Source organism: Coturnix japonica, chromosome 1, assembly GCF_054131305.1.
Source record: "Coturnix japonica strain WE chromosome 1, WE-NBRP24, whole genome shotgun sequence".
NCBI classification, from domain to species: Eukaryota; Metazoa; Chordata; class Aves; order Galliformes; family Phasianidae; genus Coturnix; species Coturnix japonica.
This window is the reverse complement of record NC_140663.1, coordinates 112786877-112814390: the sequence shown is the minus strand read 5'-3', so window position 1 is coordinate 112814390 and position 27514 is coordinate 112786877. Positions and strand designations below refer to the sequence as shown.

General features: G+C 40.2%; 1 protein-coding gene across 1 annotated transcript in view; it reads left to right on the top strand.

Annotated features, from left to right (window-relative positions):
- Window positions 1–2239: 2239 nt before the first annotated feature.
- EGFL6 (EGF like domain multiple 6) overlaps window positions 2240–27514 on the top strand; it is a 35826-nt gene continuing 10551 nt past the window's right edge. Inside the window, exons 1-8 of the mRNA XM_015848189.3 lie at window positions 2240–2426; window positions 7837–7949; window positions 9003–9095; window positions 10885–11004; window positions 13979–14098; window positions 15628–15762; window positions 16762–16884; window positions 24266–24595. Coding sequence (XP_015703675.2) covers window positions 2359–2426; window positions 7837–7949; window positions 9003–9095; window positions 10885–11004; window positions 13979–14098; window positions 15628–15762; window positions 16762–16884; window positions 24266–24595 — 1102 coding nt within the window. The 5' untranslated portion in view covers window positions 2240–2358. The remainder of the gene's footprint in view (window positions 2427–7836; window positions 7950–9002; window positions 9096–10884; window positions 11005–13978; window positions 14099–15627; window positions 15763–16761; window positions 16885–24265; window positions 24596–27514) is intronic.

Here is a 27514-nt window from a genome sequence, read left to right as displayed (position 1 = left end):
GACTGTTATCCAGAAAAATGATAATAGAGAGCTGATTTTTAGAGGGTTGAAGCACCTCCCCTGTGAAGACAGGCTGAGTGTGCTGGGCTTGTTCAGCCTGGAGAAGAGAAGGCTGTGGAGTGACCTCACTGCAACATTCCAGAACCTAAAAAGTACAAACAGGAGGGGAACCAACTCTTTGAAAGGGTAGATAATAGCAGGACAAGGGGAAATGGTTTTAAGTTGAAGGAGGAAAGGTTTAGGTTAGATGTCAGGGGGGAGTTCTTTACAGAGAGTGGTGAGGTGCTGGCACAGGCTGCCCAGAGAGGTTGTGGATGCCCCATGGAGGTGTTGAAGGTCAGGTTGGATGGGGCCCTGGGCAGCCTAGTCTAGTATTAGTTATAGAGGTTTGTAGCCCTGCCTGTGGCAGGGGGGTTGGAGCAAGGGCAATCATTTTACATGACTGACAAGTGAACTACCAGGTGGATGCTCTAAAAACTTCCTGTTACCCTTCTCACCCAGCAGACAGGAGTGATTACAGCCCCAATAAATGACTCCCTGGTAAATCATTGGGAGTGGATGGAGAATCAGGGCTATTCCCATTCCAGTGGGCATTCAAGTGAAATATTATTCATTGCTTAGCAGGGATTGCCAGGGCTGACAGACCATGGAAAAGAGATCATGGTGACCTTTGGGAGCAGCCCAGAAAGGGAGAGCATTGCCCCAAACTTTGCTTCGTACTTTTTCTGTTCTTTTGTGCAGAGGAGAATGATAGGTTCTTTCAATGAAAACTGTGAGTATAAAATAAATACAGACTCACTGGTACAAAACAGCAGCACTGAGGAAAAAACAAAAACTTCAAACACTTCTTTCCCAGCTGAATAAGTTCTTCGCTATCTTCTCTTAGCAGTATATCCAAAGCATAGGTTGGGCGTTTTGTGGAGTGGAGCATAGGAAGTTCCGCACGGATGTGCACAAGAACTTCTTTATGGTGAGGGTGACGGAGCACTGGAACAGGCTGCCCATGGGGGTTGTGGAGTTTCCTTCTCTGGAGATATTCAAGACCCGCCTGGACGTCTACCTGTGCAACATGGTGTAGGGAACCTGCTTTGGCAGGGGGACTGGACTCCCTTCCAAACCCTGTGATTCTGAGATTGTCTGTTAATTCAGCTTAATTTGTTGTCACAGTCTCTTAAGACTGCTGATTTTTCTTCTTTGTCTTCTGCCAGGACAGTAATTTTTATACTGAGAGGAAGGAAAAAGTATCTGCAATATTAGGAAATTACATTGAGTGTGTCTGTTTTGTTTGTTAATGAAAAAAAAAAAAAAAAGAAAGTCTAGGTGGAGCCTTCTTATCACTTCCTAACTTCATTTCTCTGTTTCTATACACCAGGCATTAAAAGCACATAGGTGTTGGCAGTGTAGAAGGTCAACACTGGCAGCATTAGCTGGGAAGAAGGTGGAGTGAGAAATCACAAATGCATTAAACTTGCTCCACCTTATCTGAGAGTTTATCAGTGTTCTGCTCTAATGGGGTTAATGTTGCACCCAAGGGCAAGATAAAATGTCCTGACGTCCACAAGCACTTTCAAAACTGCAGATAGCACACGTGCCTGGGGTTCTCCTACCTGGAGTTGTTTTCTATTAAATTAAAAGTCACTATTGAATATTATTCCCCAAAACGACTGAAGGCTCATCTCACTTCTGTCTTGGACAGCTGTTTTACCAGTTCCAACAGGACTGAAAAGCGTGTAGAATGTATTCCCAGTTCTCTTATACAATCCCCGACTGTTGAAGTTAAAGTAAACAAGTAAATCAATGAACTTAAGTCTGAACTTCACTAGTGCATTTGGATGAACTATGATGAGAAACTCAGGTTTTTCCCATTGTCTGAACTGTTCCTTTAGGTTGGAAAATACCTCCGGGATCATCTAGTCCAACTACCAACCCATCACTATGTCCCTCAGTGCCACATCTACTCATTTCTTGAACACCTCCAGGGATGGTGACCCCACCACTTCCCTGGGCAGCCTGTGCTGCTGCCTCACCACTCTTTCCAAGAATAAAATACCGATATCCAAACTGAACCTTCCCTGGCACGACTGGGAGCACACGCGCTGGGAGGATTTAACCAAGGGCACACGCCCGCAGCACCGCGCTCGCTTCGGGTCCCCCCGCATCCTCCTCCTTCCCCCGGTTCCTCTCGCCCCGCCCGGGGGTCGCCGCCCGCCCCGTCCCGGGCCGTGTGGGCCGCGCCAAAGCGGAGACGGGTCCGCCCCTCCACGCCAGGTTGATGAGCTCCGGCTCGCCGCCCGTCGTCTTACCGCTAGCAGAGCCTGTGCTCGCCGTGTCTGCCGCCCCACCGGCCGCGGCCGGGCCATGGTGCCGGCGCCCTGGGGCTCCCTGCTCGCCTCCTTCCTCGCCGCCGCGCTGGTCGCCGCGGGCAGGTGAGCGGGGACGGACGGACGGGCGGTGCGGGGAGCGGAGCCGGGAGAGGCTCGGCAGGAGCTGCCGGGATCTAGCGGCCCCGAGGGGGTCGGATCGGGGGATGCGGGAGGGTTGAAGACACGGTGACACCAAAGCTGTGTCTCTTCCTTCGGGAGAAGCGATAGTTTGAAGACACTCTTGAGGATGATGACAATTATACCAAGCGTAGAAAGGTGTGAGCTGTTCATGCCTTTGCTTTGCTGGTGTAAGTAGGTACCTCGTAAACCTGACAGAGCAGGTGTTTGGTATATACAGCGGAGAGAGGTACGGGCCAGAAATAGAATGGCATTTCGGCATGGGGCTGTGCCAGGGGAGCAGCAGCTGGGGGTCAGGGAGAGGGTCTGCATCAGAGGGCAGTGGGCATGGAATGGGCTGCACAGGGCTGTGGGCACGGCCCCCAGTGCTGGAGTTCAAGGAGCGTCTGGACAGCGCTCTCAGACATAGGGTTTGGTTTTGGGTGGTGCTTTATGGAGCCAGGGGTTGGACTCAGTGGTCCTTGTGGGTCCCTTCCAACTCGGGATTTGCTGTGGTTCTGTGATGCAGTGAGAAAGGATAAATAAAACTCTGTACTCCTGATGAAGCTGTTACAGAATTTCACCTTGCAATGTAGATAAACCTAATAAAAACCCACAAATACAACAGCAGATGAACAGCCAATAAGAGGAAGATTGACATCAACAGTCTTCAAGATGCTGTGTGGATTCCTTGCTTAGTGTCAAGGTAGTCAGTCAGTATGTTTGTAATCAACAAGTGGAAATGTGCTGTTGTAGCATCCTTGGTGCCAGCAAGTTATCCACTCTTCAGGAATTCCAGACCTACTTTTGAAGAAAGTACGTTTGCTCCTTAAGGTGAAAACTCTTCAATGTTCACGTTGATTATTTCTTGAGATGTTGTGTGTTTGCATTTCATACATACTGGAAGACAAATGCTGTGTCTTCTGTTGTAAGAAAACATAACCTTTTCACACTGAGTTGGAAAATCCTATAGAAAACCCTGCATAAGTTTGCTTCACAGCCTGTTTTGGCCACCATGATGTTGTGTTATCATGGTATCACAGAGCTGAAGGAGCTGGAAGGGACTTTTGGAGATCATCAAGTCCAAATCCATGCTAGAGCTTGTTCCTTACAGTAGATCACAAAAGAAAAAGCATCAGATCTTGAGTATCTCCCGAGAAGGAAACCCCACTACCTCCCTGGGCAGATACCTCCATCTTCTACTAAGATTATGATTCCCCTTTTTGTACTGGGGGGGAAGGGAAAGAGGGAGCATTTGAAACATCTTGATAGAAGTCTTGGATGACAAGAGATTCTAATATAAGAGAACAAAGGAATGATATTCACTCTGAATAGCTAGGAAGAAGGAACAGGAAATAGTAGAAATTAGAATCAGATTGGGGAAAGAAAAGAATTAATTATGCTCATTTCTGTATCTTAGAAGAGTGTGCCTTTCACATCTGGAGTATTAACTTCCCTGCTTTGAGCGCTTCCTTTAAGGAATGTGGTGATCACATGAAGACTTACAGGAACTTCTGTGAGCCCAAGCTGAGCTTTTTAAATACATTTTAGGAGAGACTCCCAATAAAGCAGAACTGTCATGTGGAGTGCCTGAAACTGACTAAAGGGATTTCAAAGGTAGCCATTAAAAGGTAACATCTTTTGGTCCTGAATAATCTTAGTGGTCAAATTGTTAGGTTTGGTGCTAGTTGTTTGCTAGTGACAATATTCAGAATCTTTTCGAAGAAAAAAATAAATGGGTAATATCCTGTCATTATAGTTAACTGGAAGCTGCTAATAATATAACAGACTTTTTTTTCCCCTCAACAGTGGGCAGCTATTGTGTGTGCAGGAGCTGGAAAAAGGTATCCTGTAGAGATCTTGTGGAAATAGTGCACTAAATCTATTCAGCAGATGTCTCGAAGCAAAATAAATAAGTAAATAAAAGCTCATAAGTGTTCCTCTCCACAATATTAAAAATAGACAGGAGATTAATAATAGCTGAAAACAAACAACTCTATTTTAGCTCAAACAACAACTGACTGTTGTATCAGTCTTTAAAGGACTTGCTCTCTTTTCATTTGCAACTGCCATATAGTTTTGTTCAGACGGGGAATAGATCACTCATGAATGCTGGTCAGAAACCTTTTCCATTTTTGAGAGTTTTATTTCCATTTACTTCAATCATTATTATTATAATCGCTGCTAATGGGAATTACAGTCCAACACAGCTATTAGCCCAGTTACTATCATAGAATCCTAGAATGGTTTGGGTTGGAAGGGGCCTTGAAGATCACCCGGTTCCAACCCCCTGCTATAGTCAGGGACACCTCCCACTAGAACAGGTTGCTCAAAGCCCCATCCAGCCAGGCCTTTAATTGCCTCTCTGGGCAACCCATTCCTGTGTCTCACCACAATATTGAGGATATTAGTCCTACTGTATCAACTAACCCATATCAACTGAAGTTAGAATCACAGCATCATGGAATGGTTTGTGTTAGAATGGACCTCCAAAGGTCATCTGGTCCAACTCCCTGCAGTGAAGAAGGATATCTAGAGCTGGATCAGGGTGCTCAGAGCCCCATCCAGCCTGGCCTTGAAGGCCTGGTCTGCAGGGACCAGGCATCCACCACCTCTCTAGGCAACCTGTTCCTTCACAACCCTATTTGCAAGTGAAGACTGAGGCAAAAATGTTACTGAGTACCTCAGCCTTCTCCTTGTCCACTGTAACCAGATCAAAGTTCTTGTTAGCCACTTGGTCCATGGAGCAAGTGAACTTTCTGAACATAGAATCACAGAATCATTATGGTTGGAAAAGACCTCCAAGGTCATGAAGTCCATCCCCAATGCATCCCCATTAACCATGTCCCTCACTGCCATATCTATGTGTTTCTTAAACACCTCCAGGGATGCAATGCTCAGTGCTTTGAAGGAAGCTGTCAGATTCTGTCTAAGCTTTTGGCCAAGTTCTTCTTATCCCCTCTGAAGCTTTCATTCTTTGTAGCTATTATCACCATGCACACCATGTGTAGTTCACTTTTCTTGAGCATGAATGTAAAGAACTATGCATAATATAACCTGATACAGCAGCAGTTAAACTTTCCTATCGTTACTGCAACATCAGCTGATATACCTAAGATTCCCATCTCTTTTCTTATGGCTGTGCTAGTGGCTCACAGTGATCTACTGCTGGATAAAATGACCAGCTCTTTTTTGTCACCTCAACTAATGAGGCTGTAACTATAAAAGTTCTTATAATCCAACTTGAATATACTTTGCTAGATGTCATCTTACTAGTGTCAGCAAAGTCACAGCCCCATAATACCAGTTTGGCCCTCTGTATGGCTCAGTTTGTTACTTGCTACCTATTGCCCCAGAGCTGTAAGTTACTGAGTCTGAGGACAGAGTAATTCAGCAGAGATGTGGAGACTGATTTTGCCAGATGATCTGCACAATTGGTCTCCAGTCTCATATTTAAGCTGCAAATTATTCAAGTCCAGGCATTGTTCTCACGCCATGTGGTCAGTGCCAAGCACAGCTATCTCATTTAGACCTCTCTGCACTTCTTATAAAATTGTACAGAAATATCATTTAGGAAGGGATCAGACATCTCTGGTTTGTATTTCTGCTCCCAACGATGTCTGGAAAAGTCAAAGTGATGTTCATTTTATTTGCAGTATTATGGAAGATCTCCCAGTTTTAACTAAAGTTTGTACTGACATTCCGTGGATGTCGTATACTTTGTAAAGGCATTTTAATTCATCTGATCCTGAACTGAGTTATTAAATAAAGTTCCTGAGTGAGTCTGTCTTCCCGTGGAAATGAGCATCTTCTGGAAAGTAATAAGATCCAATTTCCTCCAAGCTTCAGGCAGTTTAACCTTCCAGAGGAGTCAAAGCACTATCCAGTTGAATTCAGAGGTGGCTTGGGAATGAAAGCAGAACACTTTTACTATTACAGATAAGTTCAGGGGAGCTTTCTAGCCTATAAGCAGAACATGATAGTTAACTTGCATACTCATAGGTGATGTAAGCCAGCAGCATTTGGATGAATAAAAGGAAAAAAGATTCTTTTACTGCCAATATATCTAGAGGTAGAGTGCTGATTTCTAATAGACATCTGTACAGGAGTTGCAGCTCTTCCAACGTACGCCTTTTCTCCTGCCTCAAAATGAGGTACGTGCAGCCATTTAACTATGGGGCTGGTGGCAAAAGCTGTGTGGCTTCAAGTGTGTGTATATATTCACTATTTTTAATAGTTTGCATTAATGATGTTTGCAGTAACTCTTTTAGTAAGAATGCAACCCATACAGATAAGTTCAGGAGAATGTGTGTGAAGTTCTACTGACAGGTGTTATCACCAGCAATACCATTAATGTGCATTAGTCTGGAAAAAAAAAAAAAAAAAAAAAAAAGCAAAAATTCCTGACTTGTTGATTTTTTGTTAACTGTGGGACTTCCTGTTGCTAGATATTGCCCTCTCAGCACCCCCAAACCACTTGATACGAAACCCTCACAGGTAAGGTATTTTCTGAGTCAGAAACAGCACTTTGGACTATCTGAAGAAAGTATGTTTTGAGTTATTGCCTGGAAAAAGCAACATAGGTAGAGGATTTGGGTTAAAGAAGGGAATTTTCAAAGGGAGACATGCATGTGGTATAGACAAGTTAAGCATCAGCAGCTGGGAAGTGAAGAAAACCAGGGTCACTGCACCCCTTGCAGCATGGACTAAGCCTAGAAGACTGAGGCTGGTGCAGATTTCCATCAGACTTATAATTTTGACAGCTAACATCGCAGCACTTGATCTGCAGAGTAACTTTGAACCACACTGAAGTACTGAGAGACTAAAATGGCTGTATGGCCAGGGAGTTGTGTGCATCCAGAGCACGCAGGACTCTGCACTTCTGTAATCAAGGCGCACATTTGCATTGGCTGTGAACCTTCAGGGCCCTGAATTTACAGAGCTGACTGGATGTTTGGGAAGGTGTTTTGCTGCAGGTTCAGTGGTTCATCATCCGAAGCAAAACAGCATCCTTCTGATGCTGGAATAGCCCTGCTGACTTCACTGAGATTGAAAAAGACTCATTCTAGAAAGGGATCTGGGTCTATTTTTGTTTGCCTTTGCCATGTTTCTCATTAGAAGAGATTGATGTTGTGCAGCTGATTTATTGGAGGTGAGACGCTCTCTTTACCCCTTTTTCCAACTGAATGCAATCTCACAATCTTGTCAAGAAACGCTATTAAATGTTCCAAGGTTCGGTGAGATGAAAATGCCTGACAGTGGATAAAACACAAGGGAAATGCATGGAGGACTATAGGGCAGAATAAACTAAAGTGTATTTGCCTGCTGGAGCACATCTCTATCCTTCCTCATGCAGCTCAAGAGCTCGTGGGCAGCTGGTGACTGTGAGCCAGCCGGGGCTGTGTCGCTACGGTTCTAGGCTGGATTGCTGTTATGGCTGGAAAAAGAACAACAAGGGCCACTGTGAAGGTAATATGAGCACTTTATGCTTGTTTCTTCTCTGTGGCTGTGTACTTGGTACTAATAAAGGGGTTTCATGTAAGGCTCCCAGAAGTCTGAGAAGGAAAGCTTGTGTGGGATTGAAATATCTCCTTTTTTTGGGAGAGTGAAGAAAACGTGTTTGAGAGCCTATCATGTCCTTAAAGAAAGAAAAATAAAGAAATAAAATTGCAGAGCTGTAGGTAAATGGCACCATGCAATAAGATGCAGATTCACAAATTCTTAAGTCCAGAAGGGACCATCTGTTCTAACTTCCTGCATACTCAGGCTGAGACTGGAAGCAGACAGTGCCTATGCTGTTACAGCTGTCAAATAAATGCTAAACATGCAACATCTTCTGGTGCTACATATGGATGTGTAAAATCAATTGATGCCCTTTATCTTCAGAAGTGCACGGCCTTGGTGCAAGGCTCCAGAGTAAGCCCAGCCCTCTCGTATAAACTTGATGAAATTGTAAATATTGGGATGTGTGGTAAGGACAGGTGTTTGATCATTTGACAGATGTGCTCTGGATGTTCCACTGTGGGATGGTTCTCAGATGTAAGTGAAGAGATCCAAGAGTCACCCTAGGGTCATCTGACTGATTTTCTGATGGCAGGAGACTGCTTCTGCCTCTTGCCTGCTTCAGCATCCAGATGTAGCAAATGGAGATGCTGGCTAGCTGCTTCTCACAGCTGGCTTTCCAAAATAGGAAATAAGGGAAAAGGGCAAAGTATAAAACTAAATGTGCATCAGATCTATGGCAGAAAGGAGCGTTGGGGAGGGTGCTAAAAGGAGCCCCTTCTTTTCCAGGTATTTACAGACTGGGAAAATTACTCACTTATGTAAGCTGAGCCGGCATCCCTGTTCTCCAACTGAAATAAAGCACTGATTGGTAGCTGTGATGTCTAAACTAGAGGGAGAGATCTGGAGGAGGTTGAATTTCCATAATAAATTTGTGGGCAATTAAACAGGGGAGGAGTTCTCAATTAGAATATTTCTAACTTCCTCTTTTTCTCTCCTTTCTCTGCCTCATTCCCTCAGCTATCTGTGGACAGGGCTGCAAGTATGGTGAATGCATGGGACCAAACAAATGCAAATGTTTCCCTGGATTTACAGGAAAAACCTGTAGTCAAGGTTTGTGCACATGGAGATATTACCACAGAAAGCAGACTGGTGATTTTCTGTCCTCTTTTCTTTTAATAGGGGTTGTCACTTTCTAAACTTTTAAAATGAGACCTTTTCTTATTTTGCATAGAAGACTTTAGAGTAGTTTGAGGCTCTTATGGGTGATGCTAGACATGCAAGATGCAAGCTTTAAGCCTCCTTCAGCAAGCAGGACTGTGAACCCTCAGCCTGAATCTCCTGCAGGCTGCAGATAGGGCCTCACAGTGGCAGAGCAGAGAGGTACAATCCCCTCCTGCTCCCTGCTGCCACCCATCTTTTGTTGCAGTCCAGGATGCTGTTGGCCTTCCAGTCTGCAAGAGCATGTTGCTTGCTCACATCCCGCTTTTCATCTATCAGGACCCCCAAGTCCTTCTCTGCAAGGCTGCTCTCACTGGGTTCTTGTCTCAGTCTGTACTCCTATTGGGGATTGCCTCAACCCAGGTACACCACCTTGCACTTGGTCATCAGATTGTTGTGTGCTTACTTCTCAAGCATATCCAGGTCCCTCTGGATGGCGTCTCCTCCCTTCTATTGCGTCAACTGTGCTTGCAGTACTGCTGCACTTGCAGTAGGTTCAGAGTCTGAAGCTTCGTGGAAGTAATGTATAGACCTACACATGGAAATTGCCTGTTAGCTCCCTGGGCTGTCCTATCTTCATGGCCAGGAAATGTTTAGGAAAGTGAACTAAGCTGTAACAAATAGTTCTCTGCATATATAGGTACCCCAAAGTTTATGAGTGGTCTGGAGTTCTTTTTCTCTGATCTGCAGGGTGCACGGATGTGTGTGAACAGCTGCTTCTCCTATTAGAACTGGAACTGCACAAGCTCAGTGCTTGGAGAGTAGCATCTCTACTAGTTACACTATTGGTCATTTGTGGCATTAAGTGCCAGTTGAATGGGCTGTATATGCTGATGTATTCTGTTAATAATTTCTGCCTGGTTGCAAACCATGTGCCAAAATATTAGAGACAAAGTTGTCAATTCACAGAATTCACAAGCACAGATTTTGTTCCTTTGTTGTAGGACAAGTAGCACTCACAGCAGTGCTGCTGGTACCACATAAATTGAACTTGTTGGGATTCTGTTTTTCTCCCTGTGGAAGATAACGATGGGAGTTTGAAATCAACTTAGCTTCTTGCAGGGTCTTTTTAATCATACATTGTGAAAAGGTGTCAGGATTCTTTAATTCTCTGGGTTTTAAAAACTGAGATTTCTTGTACTTTTATTCTTCACATCACGTGTTTCTTTACATATACTGTGTTCCATCTTGACTATACATCCCTGCCCTGAAAACCCTGTTGCCAGCATGGAACTCATGGAACTTCTTTGTTTCACTTTATCTGAAGCTGATTTGCAGTTCTTAGTCTAATGTTTTAGCCTTTCTAGTACAGAGGTCATCTGGAGAGCTGAAATCTCCAACTAGAATTTGAGAAGCCTGAAAGAATAACTCCCAGGAAATATAGCAACTGCATTCTCTCCTGACCCTTTCACCTCTTTCTAATGAGCTGACCAGACGTGGCCAGAGCTTACATTAGTTTTTCAGGTGTAGAAGTGTATGTGTAGAAGTCTATATGTGATAGTTTTCCAAGCATTCTTCCAGCCAGATGGTTTGCTACATTCTCATCTTGCAAGGGTCTGGCTCATTCTCTAGGCTCTTTTACTGTGGGGAATTAAAGGCATTAAGCAGTATTGTCAGCATATACGTATTACTGTATACTTGTATGTACTCAGCACTCACTTCATTTCAATGACTTCTGCAGATCTGAATGAATGTGGACTGAAACCACGTCCCTGTGAACACAGATGCATGAATACACATGGCAGCTACAAGTGCTATTGTCTCAATGGGTACATGCTCATGCCAGATGGCACGTGTGCAAGTAAGTGACAGAGCTGACACGGTAGGCACACCAAGATCACCTAATCATATTTGATCCCAGCAACATTTCATTTTGTGATAGAAGAGTTTAGCTCATTTAGGATAGGATTTTTGCCTCAGCAATTTTAGTAATGTAAGCAGCTGACAAAAGCTTTCAGTTTGACCAAATAAATTGGGTCATAACTGTATTTCTGGGGTTCAGAGGAATTTTTGTTCTTTTAGAAGTAAAAATATTTGGTAGTGCTACCTCAAATGAAAGACATTATATAAGCTTGATGCACAGCCCTGCTGTTTCATCTGCTGAACAGATGAAGCTTTCCAAGCAGTGCGTCAATACTGAGTATAGTTGACTGTGCTGAACTTCATGCCATTACTAAATTTCTGCACACCCTGACTAATGTATTTTCTGTGAGTGCTGATATGCTTCCCACAGTTGCTGCTGGCATCTTGTTAACATTTGTCTGCTGTGCTAAGTCTTATCTGAACTGTGTTTCTGCCTATTTTCTTTGTGGATAAGAGAGTATTCTGCTTTCTCAGCCAGACTGATTTTCAGACTTCTTATTTTTCAATGGTACTGTTTTGTTTCTGAAAAATACTTTATTTTTTCCCCTAGTAAAACCGCTTCATACAGATAGTTTTGCTTTGAATTTCACAGAACTCAAGGTAGCATGGGGACAGGCCATTTTAGAGTCTGCTGGGCTGAATGCTCTGTGCAGCCACTTGAGTGAACCAAGTCAGAAAACTAGATCCAGACTGTAACTAGACATTCTTGCTGGATTCGTTTTAAGTCTTAGTTCTGGATGGGTTTCCTGATTTAGGAAACTGTGTTTGTGCCAGATTTGCACAGAAATCAGAGTTGCACTGTCCCTTACAAAACACTGAATTTCTCACTAATAGTGGCCAGTTCAGAATACATATGAAAAAACTGCCTGAATAGCTGTAAGCCCGGAAGCTTGTATTTCTCTCTGGCACATAAACATTATTTTCCAAACTCTGGCAGATACTGATGCAGAATGAAACTAAATTTCAGGTGAAAAAAAGTGTTTTTTCAATGGATGAGAAGTCTTCATGACTGTAATTTGGGAGACCAAGACTTGTGTGTTCATCCATCCTGAGCTGCTTTAATTTAATCCATCTGTCACCTTCCACTTTCAAAGAGATTTTGTATACTTTTAAAGCAGAAACTATGAATATTGGAATATATTAACGGAATAATTAACTGTTTATTCAAGCAGAAGTTGTTCTTGATTAGCTCTACTTGACTTCTATCTCACTTGATGCTAACTTAAGCTTGTGCTCTTATGAAATGCTGGTTTAACTCACTACTCAACTCGCTTATTTACCTAGTTATCATTTTATTCAGGCAGATGTTTTGAGTAAATGTTGCTTCTTTTAAATCAAATTCTCCATGATGTTAATCTCCTCAACAAGAGGAAGTCCACCTAGTCTGAGTGTTCGGGCTTAACTGGGGGACCATGCCAAGTACTGTGGAACCAGATGTAGGAGCGTATCAGAAGAGATTGGGTTTTGACCACCGGGAACCACTGCTTCCATGTAGAGGGTAGGTTAGTGCCTAACACAAAGTCATCTGAAACCTGCAGGACGTACAGTGCTGAATCATAGCATTAGTTTGCCTAAGCTAATATTCTGTCTTAACTTGGCCAACAATAGAAGCTTCAAACAAAAGAGGAAGAAAACAGAGAATGACCAATTGAAGAAGAATACTTAGTAATTTTCTTTATTGTCATTTAGGATGGATAGATAGGATGGATAGTAACAAATGTCCATTGTTTTTAATCTTCCCTGCTTCTACTTTGCACATCTTCATCAATACTAAAATAGAACCCCATTTCAAATATAGTCAATTTTATCACTTATTTGCGGAGCCTAAACAAATCAGCTTAAGAAAAACAATATTAACAGCAACAGAATATGCATTGCATTAATATAATTTGGCTGTATCTATAAGTGCACCTGCTCACATCAGTGGCCTTTCTATGCACTTTGTTACACACATTTTGAATCTTCTTGCTCCTCTACCAATGGACAAGTTGCATCTTGAAATAAAATTAGTATCTTTTTCTACTTAAGTGATGAGCCAGTACTCAAGGTCTGGCAATTGCTTTTGTCTCAGATAACTTGACAACTGCTCCAGGACTTCTAGTTAGAAAGAACCTATATAAACTTGTGTTTCCCTGGATGCAGTAAAAGTGAAGTAGTGGAAAAAAATACCTTGGCATAAATCTCCAACTATTCTAGTAAATGCTTCCAAATGCTACTTCTCTCCTTGGCATTGTAGTACTAATGCATGCAGGGTATTTTCAGGATATTAGACTTAATCTCCTTATGTACTTAGTACATTTGGTCTGCTTTTCTAGCCACTCATAACACTCTCTCAGTCAAGGTCTAAACACATTTTTCTGTTTAAAAGCTAATCAAAATAATTTCCCTAGCCCATCCCAGACAAACAAGACTTGTGTACTGACTAGTGCCTCTTCAGATTCAAGTATCTGTTCTGTAAAGGATCAAAATAAATTGTGCTTTCAAAGTCCATCAGGCTAAGTAATTTTTAAGTAATTTTAGGAACGTTAAATGTTAAGAAATAAAAATGTTTCTCTTCTGTACTGTATGATAAAAGGCTGAAGTGATGAAAAATGTAAAAAGCCTTTTTTCTAGTTTGAGCAGTTCTGTCTGTATCTAAAAGATCGTAGCAAGTCAGAACAGGTAATGGAGAAAAAATGAGGAATAAGAGCAGACAGGGAAAGAATAAAATGAAGGGAAGGAGAAATTTAAGATCTGTCTCTTGAGTTTCATTGTTAGTATGTTAATGTATAAACAGCTTGACTAATGATGAGTGGGATTTTGTTGTTCTAATTAATTATTTTTCTACACTCATTCAAATCTAAATTAATGATGAAGTATATGTTAGCAGCCTAAATTTTTGCTCTTTTTGTTATTTTAAAACTTGTTTTCAGGCTCTAGGACGTGTGTCGCTGCAAATTGCCAGTATGGATGTGAGGAAGTCAAAGAGGAGGTACGGTGTCTTTGTCCATCAGCTGGCCTCCGTTTGGGACCAAATGGAAGGACGTGTGTTGGTATGGTTAAAGAGCTCACTCTCAGCTTCTTTTCTGTTGGATCTCCAAACTCTTGAGTTTTTGGGAAGTAATGAGTATTTGCCCTCCTCACTAGCTTTACTAATTCTGCTTGTTATTTACAGTGTGAGGTAAAGTTTGCATGTTTTTTAAATAATAATTCTTCTAATACTGGCAATATAATTCTTTGGGCTAGTTCCATCCACAGTTAATAATTAAATGTTTTGACATACACTGTAGTCATTAAGGGATTCTCTGTTTCTCTGAAACAGCTACATGTAATACAGGAGGCTGTCCCACTGACATAATGCATAAGGTTTGGGAGTCATGTTGGGATGTTTTTTCATGTATTGTGGTGACCCATAATAGAAACTTCTGTATTTTTCTACAGAAGCCTTGACATCATTTTACCTAGGGATCTCCAGTGATAAGGCAGCATTGCTTCCTAACACTTGGTACTGTATGACCAGTGCTGATAACAGGGCAAGTGACAAAGTCAAGTGATAAATCAGATCCAGTGTCTGTCCAAAGAGTCTGGTCAACAGGTGGAGGACAAGATGGGAGATAAAGCTGAAACATACATCCAGGGAGTCTGTCCAGGAGATGGATCTGCAGAAAAGCTACCAACAGAGTAGTCTTGAGGTCCAAGCAGCTCCATGTCAGATGCTATTTACCAGCACTTACTGGTTGAATGGTATCTCTATACTAAAGAATGTTTTAAATGAGAAGTTTGACATGTCAGATATAGAAAGGAGTTTCAGCTCTAATGGCCAAAACAATATCATGCTTAACATTTCAAAAAACAAATTAATGCATCATCCAAGAGGCAGTGTTACATCTAAGGGCAGGTACTATATGAACTATTCTCCTTGATTTACAGCTGTAATATCAAGTCAGGTCTGAATGTCATATAGCATGAGGCTATTTTTTTCATTTTTAGGAACTATAGAGTAAGCCCATATGGATACTTCGCTTAATTTCTAAACTGAAAACACTCCATATGAGAACATTATTTCTCTCTTTCAAATGAAATGAATTTGTAGTTGGAAATATTCAGCTTTGTAGAATCAGTAAGGCTCTCAGACTACCAGCAAGCAAGTTAATTTTTGTTTGAATTGTTTAAGAGCTACTTGAAGGTGAACGCTGTTGACATATGTTATTAAATAGAATCAAGAAGATAAGTGGTTGTGTTCCTGAATTATTCAGGCAGTTGTTTTTATTCTCTTGTATTGAGTCTATTTGCATTTATCTTGTTTGCCCAAATGGATTTGGAGGAATGCTGGTACATACTGATAGAAGATATAACACTCAAAAAGGTATATCCAGTGTTTAGAAATAGCATACCCCTTCTTCCTATACAACTTGTGTTAGGTCACCCTTTTCTATCACCTGTTCTCCACCTCTGAAATGAGAGAGCAGCTTCCTGCTGTATAGCATACTAGATGTGTAAAAGGTTCTAAGATCCCAACTAGTTCCTGCTTGACCATTTTAATTTCTCTTGGATCTGACCAGCATCCCTGTTCCTGCTCTAGATATTGATGAATGCTCCACTGGCAGAGCTGTCTGCTCTTTCAATCGTAGGTGTGTCAACACATTTGGAAGCTACTATTGCAAGTGCCAGCTTGGTTATGAACTGAAATACATCAGTGGCCATTTTGACTGTGTAGGTAAGATTTAGGCAATGAAATTTACTTTTCCACTTTCATTTTTTTTGTTCCCACATAAATGCAACTTTCCTGTCATTATTTCATGTATATTGGCCTAGTCTAGAAATTCTACCTTAGTAATGTCACTAAGAACAGTTTTTATGACTCTTGGAGTTTTTGCCTTGGTTTTCTCTGTGGCTTTATTAAAAACCAGATCACTGGTACTTGTAAATTACATTGCCTCCTTGTACGAAGTCACCTTTAAGCCCTTGCAAATGATGTACAAAAGATTGTTGTTTGCTAACAAGTTGATGAACTCCAAGAAAGTGCTGGTTTACTTGACCTCTATTATGCCTGGAGCAAATCAGCTGCTAAAAATGAGACAATGTGGGTAAAATGCTAATGGTGCAAATGTTTGTGCAATGACTTGACTCCCTCATATGGGAGAAGTCAGAAACATGTTCGTGATGTAGCGAAATAGTGATAAAGGAGAACAAAATCAGTTACTCTTTGTGTTTGTACCTCTTCTTGTCAGCTAAACATAGTATTTCCTACTGAAACTAGAATTGTACCTTTTTCATGCAGCATCATATGTATGCCTTGAACATTAGAGGTAGAGAGATGATGTCAAGATCTTGGCCTGTTCATTGTTAGTTTCAATTTCATTTCTAGAGTGAATGAGTGGGGAAGACTTGGTGAATTATTTTAATTGTTACTACACATTTTGAGGTGCATTTTGTTAACAGAATACAGTGTACAACCTACAGTTTGAATCCTGTTCTAATTCAAAAGACAGCAGCATTCACTTTGCCTCTATTGGGATGTTTTGCATAAGCCTATAGCTGTACGACGGGAGCTGAAACTAAGCATTTTCTCTTAGTGTTAATTCTTCTGCCTCCAATGGCCTCTGGACCATCTTAGCACTAGTAACTCCAGTGCTTACAGTACAGCTACAAGCAGGCTGTCATGAAGCTTGAGTGTCAGCAGAGTTTTCACTAAGGCACTTCTGTCTTTCCCTAGATGTAAATGAATGTGTGACAACCGCACACAGATGTAACCTCCACGCAGAGTGCCTCAACACAGAGGGATCCTTCAAATGCAAATGTAATCAGGGCTACCAAGGAAATGGATTTGATTGTGCTGGTGAGTACCTCTGGATGCCAGGAATGGTTCTATCTTCCTTTTCTACAACAATGTATGGTTACGAGGAGTTTTCTAGGAAAGACCGTGCTGAAAAGTGCTGTAATAACCACCAAAGCAAACCTCTGCATGAAATTGTATATTCATTGTGTAGTTAGTACAAGTATTATTAGCTCAAATTAACTTTGCCCATGAATCCCCATAGTATCACTTGAAATCTCAAGTAGAACAGAGAAGAGGGTTATCCCCGAAGAAACGGGGAAAGTAGCTTTAAACATTAACTACTGATCTAAATTTTCACAACTAGCCTCTTGGAGGGCTGATAAATTCCTTCCAGAAGAGATTCAAGGTAACTTAGAAATGAAGTGAGAGAAAGGAAGAAAGCCATGACTTGCGTGCTAAATAATTTTCACTTAAAATTTCGCCTTTGTCTAATGAATATTAAAGACTTCCTTTAAAGATGTCATTGGCTGTTTCTAACTGCTTTTGACCCTTCAAGAAGAAAGATGGAAAAGGCTGCCTTTTATGTTTAAATGAATCTTTTTACTTAGTATCTTTGCTTAATGAAATCTATATAATATATAAATCTCTTTTTCCTTTTTTTTCCCCCAAATAATCCAAGATCAGATATGTATTATTATTATCCATGAACTCTGGTGTCCTGTGAGTCTCTGTATTATTCATGTGCCAGCTCTCATCATAATGGTAGTATAAGCCTCCAGTATTACATCAATGTTGACACTTGCAGCATTTGGAATACAGTTTATCCTCATGAGAGTTTATCGATCCTAATCCTTTCTGCATTTCATTTTAAATATACCCTCTCTGTATTGGCATTGGTTTGAAATCAATGGTTCTGACTCCAAAGGTGTTTGTATCCTTTGGCTCTCAGATCTGAGTTATTTTACCTTTATTTTTTTCTAATATACTTCTGTAAGAATGTATTTGGCATAGATTTGGGGCTGGTTTTTTTTTTTTTTTTTTTGGATAGATTAAGAATTTGGTAGCGCTTTGCCAAAACTGTATACATGCATATATACATATGTGTATATATATAGATATATGCTGCATAAGTATGTGCGTGTATGTATGCGTTTTCTCCTATGGTATACTCCAGGAACTCATTGCGTTCTTGCTGGCGTAGAAGTTTTAGCTGTTTGTTCTTCATGGTTTTGTTACAACATCTCTTAGCAGTCATGCCTTGGTGCAACCCTGAAACAGTCATTAAATGTTCCACACTTTCTTTAGAGTTATGCAAATACAACTTTTAAAACCCAAAATTTATCTAAGATCTGAGATATCCCAGTGAAAAGCAAAGTGAGTAATAAGCCCAGGGTTTTATCTGTTATTATTATCTGAAGTTATTTTAGTACCTATCACTGTAAAATAGGAGCATGTTAACATATGTTAAACACAAAGCAAGCAGATGCCTTAGTAGAGCTGAATCTATATTTGGAAAAATAAAAGAACACAGAGTTTACCTCCTAAGTTAATTTTCTGCTTCTACTTCCAGTTGACTTTTTATTAGAAGAACTAAACACAAAAAAAAAAAACCCTGGGTGTTACTGAAAGGCTTAATTTGGACCTTGGCAAAGCTGTTTGGAAGGTTTGCCACTCTCAAATTCCAGTTACGTGCCAGTTTGCTTGCCAGACTTCTTCCCTTGTGATTTATCACTGCAACTGACTACAACAAAGGAAGTAAGCAATGAGGCTTGAGACCTGGGTGAATATCAGGACAAGTTGATAATACACATCTTGATGTGGTTCTGTTAAGACAAAGTGTATCATCAATAAATGTTGAGCAAATATATCTCTGGGCAAAAGGGCTTGCATTATTCTGTTTTTTTGTTTTTAATGGGAAGCTGAAAATTTCAAAGGAAAATCTCATTTTCTCCTAATTATTATTTCCTCAAGCAGAAACAATGCAAGAGAAATGCTTGCTTAAATGTGAACAAAGGAAATATTTTGCTTATGGAAAGGTTATCACACAGTTTTTAGTGTCTGGCCCTATTTAAAAAAATAAATGCTGAAGATGGAGTATTCCATTTTTTTCACTGGCATTTCTATTACATTCTTCATTCTCAACACACTTCCTCATGTCCTATTTCCAATTACTGTATCCCATTTGTCGTTTAGAAGAGGAAAAGACATTGCATTCATGAACTTAGGACATACTAAATAGAAAATGAATGTAACACAGGAAAGGATAGAGGAATAAGACACAGCAATGAGAAATCAGAGCCATTGGCAGAAAGTCAAAAAGCAAGGGACCAACTACAAAGAATACAGCAATAGAGAGAAGTCAGTGGTATGCTTTTCATACACGTGAAAAGCAGCAATGCTAAAAAGAGACTGGATTCTCAGGTGGAAGTTCCCACACAAACACTGCCTTTCTTTGAGGGAGCAGTTGATTTTCGATGTTTCAATGGTTCATTTATACTAGAGTTGTCAAAAAAAGAAGTGAGCAGTGAAACAGAGGGGGACAAGATGAGTTTTATTTGGGCAAATGTGACAAAAACACCAATTAGATACAGCAATCTACACTGAAATGAGAATTTTTCTCCATGTTATAAGACCATTGTGGAAAATCTTTGTCTTCACTGAAGTCAGAGGAGGTTTTGCTGCTGGGTTTGACAGACTGAGAACACTGTCCTCAGAATGTGGGGGATCGAGGCTGTGACTGTGACTACAGCTTCTGCAGCCAATTCCAGCTCCCAGCAGATGTGCCTGGGGTTCTGCTGCACATAAAAGAAGGGCTTCTCAAATATGCCCTCAGTTCTGTGTATAATTATTCCCATGGGTTCATAGTCCCATTTCTACAAGGAACCATTAGTTTTTCATGGCAATTGTCTGAAGTACATAAGGAACTGGTTACCATGGCAGCAGCATTAACATTTTATAACAAATGAAAAACATTTTAATATATAGCTTAGTTTTCAGACTATGAAATGAGAGGAACTAAGCACACTTTTTATAATGAAACTTCTATGACCGTATCTCCTCCTGCTACCAGACAACGTAATAAGTGAGATGATGTCAGATTCATCTTTGTACAGAAGGCAGGGGAATTTATGCAGCTTATATATCAACATGCTAACTCAGCAGAAAGCTGCTGAGACATCAGGCTGCAATCAGTGCTGCTAGCCTGAATATGACCGGAGGTTGTTCAGGCATCCTTTTATCCATTCAGTGTTCAGATAGATGTGAAATGTTGGACGCTATTTCTGAACTGTCTCTTGCAGACATTTCATTTGAGAATTTATAGAAGTGCAGGCTTTCCAATGCTCCCTAAAAGGATCCTAGCCGTTTCCACATTTGGCCTCTATCTTGCTGCAATCTGTTGCTTTTCTCAGGTTCATATGCTTCCTGATTTCCTATTGTGAATTGAAAAACCACATTTCCCTCACCATATGCTTCAATGTGTATTCCAGCTTTTATTTAAGAATAGGGTCCCAGAAGGTTCCATAAGCAATTAAGATTCCTTGGGAAACATGAACCTATTTTTAATTCTCTTTTCTTATAGGAAGCTGCAAAATAACAGGAAAATGCAGAACTAGCTTAAAGCCTTCACCCTTCAGGCATTGCTCTTAAAGCGTTAACAATGGCACTCCTTTTAATGCTCTGCTGCAGACAGAGGTTTCTATTCTTTGTTATGCTTTTCTTTGCTGGATATCTAAATGGCGGTACAAAGCCGTGATGACTCTCTTTGTCCCTTTCATATTACTCAGGTTCCAGTTTTGCCCTCAGGATAAACTATAAAATCTATATATGATTCTGTTTTCCTGTTAACTTGCCAGTTCTGAGAAAAGTTTGGGTTAGAATCATGCAATTTCAAAGTCTGAAAAGCCATTCTAGTAATTTCACTTGTCAGGCCCTTATGATTCAATTAAATATGGATTCAAATGCTGCTGTAATCCCTTGACATGTAATACTTAAGATTATGATGCTTAGAAGACCATAATAGTCTAGAATCTCTGATTAAACTATATATATTAAGAATGTCTTAGGTTTCTCTGAAAGATATATCCTTCACTATGAGCTCTAGAACTTTTTAGAGTAAATTCTGAAGCTGTTGATTTAATCTGTAATCACATCCGCAGTACTTCCAGATGCTCTAAATGGTTGTCTGTATCACTCATCCCCTCTCCCACTTTTGTATACAGAAGCTACAGAGGCAGCTACTTGTAGGGCAGTCTCCAGGCTTATCACTTACTAGGTTTTCAAATCTGTTGCTAGGTGCAAGGTGAAAGCAGTGCAGTGTCTGTGGGGGCAGTGTAAGCCATCTCCTGTTGCAGCCCTCCTGCACTCAGAGCCATGCTCAGCATCAGCTGCAGTCACAAGGCACGTGTGAGGAAAACAGATTACTGCCTGACCTTCTCCTGTACCATCCCCAGAGCATTTCCTTTCACACAGTACAGCATAGAGACAGGAGGTTGGCATCTGTTCTCTATATTTTTTCCAACTCAGCTTTCACGACTTAGTCATTAGACATCTTATACTATCTGTCTATGGTCTTATAGTCCTACACAGCAATATATGTTAGAAGATTTATTTCTAGTCCTCAGCCACCATTTGCCTTTGTTTTTCCACTTCTTGCTGTAATTCCTACTGATTCAAAGGAATAAAACACCTTTGGAAGCTGAGATATTTTTCATACAGTCTGTATCTATAGACAGGAGGTCTCGATCTGCTTGCTTCCTATCAGAAGGTACATAAAGAGGAGCTGGGATGAAATGCATCACATTTCTTTTCAGTTTCTAAAAGTCTCTGTGTAGTCACAGAGATGCATAAATGCACAAATGTGTGTGAGAAATACCTGTCTATTTATGTAAATGCAGTGGCACAAAGGATCCTGAGATATTTCTGCCTCAGCTGTGGTATCTCAGCAACACTTGTATTCATGCAAGTACATGGGCTGTGGTTTCTGCGGGACAGACTGAGTTTTAGGTATCCTATCCTTAGACTGTTTTGTTCTTACTGCAATTTATGGGTAGACATAAAAAGCCTTAAATCCACACCTCAGCCTGTTCTTTAGCTGAATACAGATTAGGAGGATACTCATAATATATCCTGAACTATGCTTGGTGTCTGGTCCCTCGTTGTCCAGGATATAAAATACAAACATGAAGATTTTCTCATTTCCACCAAACAAGACTGCAAGCATGTGGGGATTATACACTTTCATCCCTATATTTTGTCACACCTGTCAGTTGATTTTCTACACTGCTTAGTTTTGCACATACAAGAAGATTGCTTTTCTGACATCACAGAGATTATTATGTTAAGCTGTAAGAATTCTTCGTTTCACTGGGAAGAGTTCAAAGTAGGAACTGAAAGCAGATGTTCAGCTTGCCAAGCAGTCAGCCTGGTGTGAAAATTTCCATAGCCTGTTTATCAACAGCCGGCAGTTTCTTGTTACTGATTGTCAAGAGGAAATTAGTTTGGAATGAATTCTTCCTGATAATTTTTATTGCTGCATTCTGAGGTTAGGCTCAGAAAACCACAGCAGTTAAATTGCATATAACCTTGAGAACCTCCAAAGCCTCTCTTAGCAGAGTATTGGTAGAGTTAACTTGCAACTGTCTAGCAAGCAAGACTACGAGTTTTATTCGAAGGACAATAAAAACAAAATGTTCAGTTTTTATTTATTTCATGTTTTATTGATAGTTATTTATTTTATGCCTCCAAATGCAATCTCAGAGAATCTCAGAAAATCCAGATGATCCAGTGAATTAACCAAGAGTCTGATTGTACTGGGATACTAAGTAGAAAATGTAGCTACCAATTGCTTTAAATAAAATCTGACCAATTCAATTTGATTAGGGTTATATTATCCAGGAATTCATATCAGTTCTGGGATTTTTCCTCTTTTCCTACTAGACTACAGCTTTGTTTCATTAAGTGGTGGTTTTCTTCTTTTCTCTTTACTTATGTGAAAAGAAACATACAGTAAAAAGTAACAGTGAATCATAGACTATCCCAAGCTGGAAGAGACCCATGACAATCACTGAGTTAATCTCCTGGCTCCACACGGGACCACCCAAAAGGAGCCCTTTGCACTGCTTCTGGGTTTCATTGCTGCTGGAAAATCAATTCTGGCTTCCTGCATCAATGGAATTGTATCTTCAAATGGGGTTCTATTAAAAATAGTCCCTCATTCAAGCATCCCAACATAGTTTGATGATTGTGGAGAGAATAATTGAATTTGAAAAGAAACAAAAGGCTTTTGTCTTAAGACACAGTATATTAAGAAGAAAAGCATAATGTGAAAATCGTGGCTGCTAAGTAAATAGAAAAATGTCCTCTTATCGCTAAGTGTTTTGAAGTTTTCTGTCTGGTTGTAGGCGATATTTGACTTCATTATGCTCAATTATGGACCAAAAAATGGGGAAAACCCACACATTCAGATTTATGTCTTTTATTTTACAGATTTGAACAATCTTGGTTGACTTTTACTCCACTCTAAGTTTTTCAGTTCTGACCTATGTGTTTCTGAGCAGGATCAGAAGTTGCAAGCTACCACAAGGCTAGATATCGTTTTAGTATTTGTCAGTCAAAAGGAATCATAAAATAGTAAAAATCTTAGGAAATTGTGTATTTACGTTCTAGTCCAACTTGCAATTTCAAGATAATAGTTTGGAATTCTTGGGTACCTCTCTGAAGTTTTAGTGTTTTATCCTTTAGAACTAAATGAGATGTGATGTATCAGCTTGATATATCTCACCTCAAAATATGCTTTATTTCAGTGTTTTTCAGCCTGCAGTAAAAGGGATGTTAGGGCAGAGTTCACAAAAGATGTCTAAGGAAAATTCTCACTGTTAGTAGGTTAACATTTGTTTTGTAGGGAATCACATTGTGGACAATTTTTAGTAGTCCACAAAATGATGGAAGTTATTTTTTCCCTCCGATCTCTTGTATATAAATGTTGAATATAAGCAGCTGTGTGGCCTATGTTACACATGAGGCCAGTTGAGGTTGTAAGAGGGGGACGATTTTGTGTTTTCACTATAACTCACAGTAAATTCTCTACTAGGAGAGTGGTGAGGTGATGGCACAGCTGCCCAGGGAAGCTGCGGATGCCCCATTCCTGGAGGCACTCAAGGCCAAGTTGAGTAACCCAGTCTAATGGATCAAAGGAGCTAGAATTAAATGGTCTTCAAAGCTTTTTTACAACCCATACCATTTTGTCCTTCTACAGTTCTAAACCAGAAAGCTGTCTGTACAGCAGAGGTAAAAGCATACATAGTACAGTACAGAGGTGAACTTATGTCTCATGGTAGAGAATTTAGGTGTATGAGTCTCTGGGTATTATCAAGGGCATTTATAAACATGTTTGCTGAATGATTCATTAGGTGAATATTTTCTATTTTCTTCTGGTTTCTAGCTGTCCCTGAAAAATCAGTGAAGGAAATTCCAAGAATCCCCGGAACAGCTAAGGACACAATTAAGAAACTTCTTGCACATAAAAGCAGTGTGACAAAGCATAAAGCAATCAAGAATGTGATCCCAGAAGCAGCCATGACACCAGCTTCTAAGACCCACTTGCAGTCATTGGACTACGAAGGCGGTTTTGATCTTGGTGGGAGTTACACTGTGGGAGAGAAAAAAACTGAAGTTACCATAGAAGAGGAAGTTGATGAGACAAGTGAGGAAGAGAAGGAAGATTATGAGAATCAGATTGACCATGAGCAAAGCCTTAGAGGAGATGTCTTCTGTAAGTTTCTCAATGTTTATGCTAGTTTCAGTTTAAGTATATATATAAACATGAACAAAACAGTCACCAGACATTATAGCTGTTCTATCCTAGTTTACTTGTAGGAACTGAATATCAATCTAGTATACCTACTGTGGGATTAGAGCTAGTGAATCTGCCTTTTAGAGGAAACTGTCTGCAGTCAATGTTTACAGAAGAGAGTGTGTCATCCTGGCAGGCATTCTATTCTGCCACCTGTTCTTTCACGGCAGCTTACATATAGCTTTTTCCCCATTTTCTTCACAGAAGCTCCAACAAAACAGGATATTTTGCTGTTTCGTTATGCTTAAAACAAGAACTAGCTTTGATTTGTGATAGACATATTCATCACTCAAATAGTGTGTATTGTTCATAGGAAAAACATACACTTCGGTGTCTTTGTGTTTTGAATGATACAAAACATACAATAGGTGTCACTATTTTTTTTTGTGTCATTCCATCAGAAAAATAATGTTGTGAATCACAGAGGGTTTTTATCTCTTTTGTTTAGATGAGAGAGGTTATCTGAATGGGCACTCTCACTATTTGATGGTATTTGAGCATGCATCCTATGTATCTCTCTTAATATCTGACATTAGCCACTTATCAGGAAGACTGAAATATTTTCTCAGTTGGATTTCATGTTTCCTTTTAATTGCTATTTTGTATGATATTCTTCTTATGATATAAGAAGAGTATTTTATTAGCACGAAGCTGGCCGAAATTCGGTGCAGGAATACAGGTGAAATATGTATCCTCAAAAATACTTATAATTTGATAGATAGGCCTCAGGCAATCTCCTGATTAGCAGTTCAGCAATTATAATTCTATGATTTTTTTCTGTTCTTTCAACATTGCATTGCAGTGTAGTACCAAAAACAGTGCTATCTAGTGTGATGAGATCTGCATTCTAACCTCCAGGCTGTACTCAGTCTTGATGTCTTATGAAAGGTTTCTGGCTGATGGTGCCATGACTCCAAATCTGATGATCCTATATCCAGGGCACCACTCTTGCTCTGGCCAGCCACACCACATAAACCCTACCTCCTTACCCATCCTTCCACTCTTGGCAAGCTTATGCAGCTTTCTATCCAGCTTCTGAAGATCCCTTCATAAATAATGTCCCCAAAAAAGGTAGTAGGGGCAGAAGATGAAGTCAAGTTGGAGCTGAATTTTTCACTGGGTAGCAATCTACTCTTGGACCAGCCTCATCATACTGGTACTGCCAAATGCATGTGAGAGGTTCAGACAAAAGAATTAGATGTCTTACCTCCATTGTCTCAAAAGAAGCAATAAAGCCTGGATCTTAACTAAATTAACTCAATACGAATAAATAATATTGTTGTAAGTTACTGATACTTTTATTCAGTACTCGGTGCCATAAAGGAATGTGGGCTATTTCACTTCCTCAGGCAAAGCAACCTGATGAAAATATCATCAAGTCAGCCCTCGTATCTCTTTCTGCCTTTCTGTGATAGATGGATTGGTGGGCTGAGGGAAGCAACTCAGACATTACATACTTGGAAAGTCCTGAAAAAATTACCAGACTTTGAGAACCTGAGTATGGTTTGGTATTTTTTTCTAAGTATTTTTTGAATACTCGCTGCCACACTGTGTGGAACGGATTCATTTCCAAGTTGCCAATGTGACTGAAGACATATCAGGAAAATCCGTTGTCCACAGCGTAATTAAAGTCAAAATAATACACAAGAGAGTTCTGTGATGATCACAGAATCACTGAATTGTAGGGGTTGGAAGGGACCTCTAGAGATCATCGAGTCCAACCCCCCTGCCAAAGCAGGTTCCCTACACCACGTCACACAGGTAGGCGTCCAGGCGGGTCTTGAATATCTCCAGAGAAGGAGACTCCACCACCTCCCTGGGCAGCCTGTTCCAGTGCTCAGTGATGTTTGATGAGGTTCCTTCTCAAGGACTTTTTCAACCAAGTCAGGATATTTGAAACAACTATGAAATAGCCTTTACAATTGACAGCAATGGCTGTTGCTGTTATTGCTCGAAAATACTATAAGCATTGTGATTTCTCTGTTTTTTTTTTGTTTTTTTTTTTCCTCTGCTCTCTTTGTTTTTGTCATATTTGACTGGAATTTAACGTTAGTAATATAAGGGATTTGTTTGCTGAACATGCCAGTGAGATGTTATTCTGCTGGGGAGCTGTGGAAGAAGATTGATGTGCTTCTTCATAGAGGGACACTACTGTGTCCCAGGAGTAGTTTCATTAAGTATATGGACTTTATTTTATTTATGGCTTTCTGTTTTGATCCCCATTATGTGCATGACTTAACATGTTTTTCCATTTCCATTTTTCTTCCAAGTTGGTTTGTGCTTATTAACTGTTTCCTTCCCTTTTAAATTTCCTTGAGCTACACTTGATCCTCACTATTGTACTAAAGTGTAGTCGATCCATCCACTTAACTGGTTGAACATTTGGCTTTAAAATGACTTTCATTGTTAATGTTATTGAATGGTCTCTGGAGTATGAGATTATCTCAAATTTACAGCTGGTAATTTTACTCATCGTTTTTTCTTCCTCTTCTGCTGCTATCTATTCAGCAACAATTCCCTTACTACCACATTAAGTTCCTCTGTGTAATCCCCTGAAGTACTTGTTCTGCATCTGCCTTTTCTATTATTAATATCAGTATTGTTTGTCTTCCAGGAAAAGGAGCCAATTAGGAAAAACTGATAGGTCATGTTTTTTCAGAGATTCTAATTATTATTTTTAAATGTATGCACTATTTTATCACAGTACCTTTACTACATCTGAAATATATGGGCAGCCACAGAGAACTGCCGTAGGGAAAAAATGGAATTAATACATGAAGATTTAAATTATTAAAATAGGCCACATAAAATAGGTTGTTTATGAGAAATATTCATCCC